General features: G+C 39.6%; 1 protein-coding gene across 1 annotated transcript in view; it reads left to right on the plus strand.

Moving 5' to 3' along the window:
* Positions 1-2,389, plus strand: part of ZYG11A (zyg-11 family member A, cell cycle regulator) — a gene marked incomplete at its 5' end in the record, with an annotated part of 45,381 nt that overhangs the window by 11,813 nt on the left and 31,179 nt on the right. The window contains 3 exon segments of the mRNA XM_017504363.2: positions 564-628; positions 1,901-2,000; positions 2,087-2,137. Of these exon segments, the coding sequence (XP_017359852.2) occupies positions 564-628; positions 1,901-2,000; positions 2,087-2,137 (216 nt within the window).

Genomic DNA, 2,389 nt, shown 5'->3' on the forward strand with positions numbered 1-2,389 from the left:
GTAGAGACGGGGTTTCACCATGTTGACCAGGATGGTCTCGATCTCTTGACCTCGTGATCCACCTGCCTCGGCCTCCCAAAGTGCTGGGATTACAGGCTTGAGCCACCGCGCCCGGCTGGATAAGATCTTAAAAAAGACTAATCTATAATGACTGGAATTTCCCGAGGATGGGGTTTACAGGGTGGAGATTGACTGGAAGAGGGGACAGTGGAACTCTGGTGAGAGTAGTAGTACATTTGACCGTAGCAGTGGTTACACAGGGATACACATTTGTAGAATCTAATTCAAATGGGTGCTTTGAAAGGGGAGTTGATCTTTTAAAAATACAATTAGGAAGGTGGTTTTCCTCATTTATTTCTACCTTATTCTGAAAGTTGGAAAATCCTACTAAGTTTTCATTCCTGCCTGGCAGTCATCAGTTATAGCATTAAATGAAAATTGTGGATAGGGACAGGTACACAGTGGGCCCTCAATAAGAAAAGCTCACTGATAATAACTTCTAAATCTTTGTTTAGAATGGAGTGTTACATTTGTTTAAAATTGTTTTCTTTATTATCTAAAAGTTACAGAAGAATTGTCTTCTCTCCTTAACCAATGCCAGGATTCTTGTGGATGTTCCATTTGACAGGCAAGTGTAAGATCTGGTCATTTGATTGGGGTGTTGGCCTTTGGCTATTAAATGCAGGGGACTGATTAAGGCTAGGATGAGGTGTTTGGAGAGAAGGTTCTGTTGAGCTTCTTCCACAGAGAAGTGATCAGAAGTACCCTACTTGAAAATGTCTCCTAAAGTGATTCCAGTACAAGGTAGTGGGTAAGAATAGGCTACAAGGGTCAAACATACTTGGACTCAAGATCTAGCCCTTCCATTATCTTTTCTTATAAGTTTCCTCATTTGTAAAATGGTGACTCTTACCAGCTTTAGATATGATGTCTATAACGTACTTAACACAATTCCTAGCCTAGTACAGGCTATTCTAAAGAATATTGGTCATTCGTTCATTTTGTAATATTACTATTTTATTAGTAATTTACTTTTTAATTGATTATTTAGGAAATCATCATCATCATTCTAGCCATTCCAGAAGGATTTTCCTTGAGGCCTTTGTAGTCTCTCAGATTCACGAGTTTTAAGACATTTATTTATTTAGAGATGGAGTCTCGCTGTGTTGCCCAGGCTGGAGTGCAGTGGCACAATGGGCTCACTGCCACCTCCCCCTCCCGGGTTCAAGTGATTCCCCTGCCTCAGCCTCCTGAGTAGCTGTGACTATAGGTATGTGCCACCATGCCCAGCTAATTTTTGTGTGTGTGTGTGTGTTTTAGTAGAGACGGAGTTTTACTATGTTGGCCAGGGTGGTCTCGATCTCCTGACCTGGTGATCTGGCTGCCTCGGCCTCCCAAAATGCTGGGATTATAGGTGTGAGCCACACGCCTAGCTCTTTAAAATATTTATAATAGTTGATATAAAAGAGCAGAGAAATGAGGCAAAGGCTAACAAGAGCAAAGGCTCTGATTTGTGAGTACAAAGTTTAAGCTCAGTCACTTTGTAACTGAGTGATGTTAGCTGCAGCATCATCTACTACTCACATTACAAGCTGCTCTGTCGGAACTCCCTTTCTTTATCAGACCCATCATAGTAGAAACTGAATGATAAATACATTTTTCTTAGATTTGCTCATCTATTATGTGAATTCTGTGTATTTTTTCATGTTCTTATTTGCATACTCTCCCTTGCCTGGTCATCTCTCTGCCAAGTGCTCTTGGTTTTCATAGCTGAGGCTTTAAAAGTCCAAGACTATTTTTGTTACGGGATTAGTTGGGGAATGCCGAATGATTTCTCCTCCCCCATCTGATGTTTTACAAACTATATATAATTGTGAGAAAAATAAATACTGCTTTTCAGGTTTGATGCTGCCAAGTTTGTTATGAGATGGCTCTGTAAGCATGAAAACCCCAAGATGCAAACAATGGCAGTGAGTGTCACCTCTATTCTAGCTCTGCAGGTATGTAATTTCTTAAAGGCAGGATTTCTGTCTCTAGTTTTTATACAGCTTCAGTAGTTCACTTGAGCCTTTCTGTTTGCTTATAGCTTTCACCTCAGCAAACGGCACAGCTTGAAGAGCTTTTCATGGCCGTTAAGGTAGGCATAACCTTTTTTAAAGTCAGATTTATGATCATAGTTTAAAAAAATCAAATCTTTGAAAAGGCCTATTAAAGTGAGAAATCTTTAAGACTTGCTCCCCAGAAGAAATTTTCTGATTTTGTAGCTATTTCTTTTGGTATAGAACCTCCACGTTTCTAAATAAAATGCTTATACTGTAGTTTCTTGACTGAGCAGCTTTAGGTGTTTTCTGTTGATTTTGCTGCTTTAGTAAATAAGAACTTATTTCTT

This window comes from Cebus imitator, unplaced genomic scaffold, assembly GCF_001604975.1.
Source record: "Cebus imitator isolate Cc_AM_T3 unplaced genomic scaffold, Cebus_imitator-1.0 Scaffold322, whole genome shotgun sequence".
Taxonomy (NCBI): domain Eukaryota; kingdom Metazoa; phylum Chordata; class Mammalia; order Primates; family Cebidae; genus Cebus; species Cebus imitator.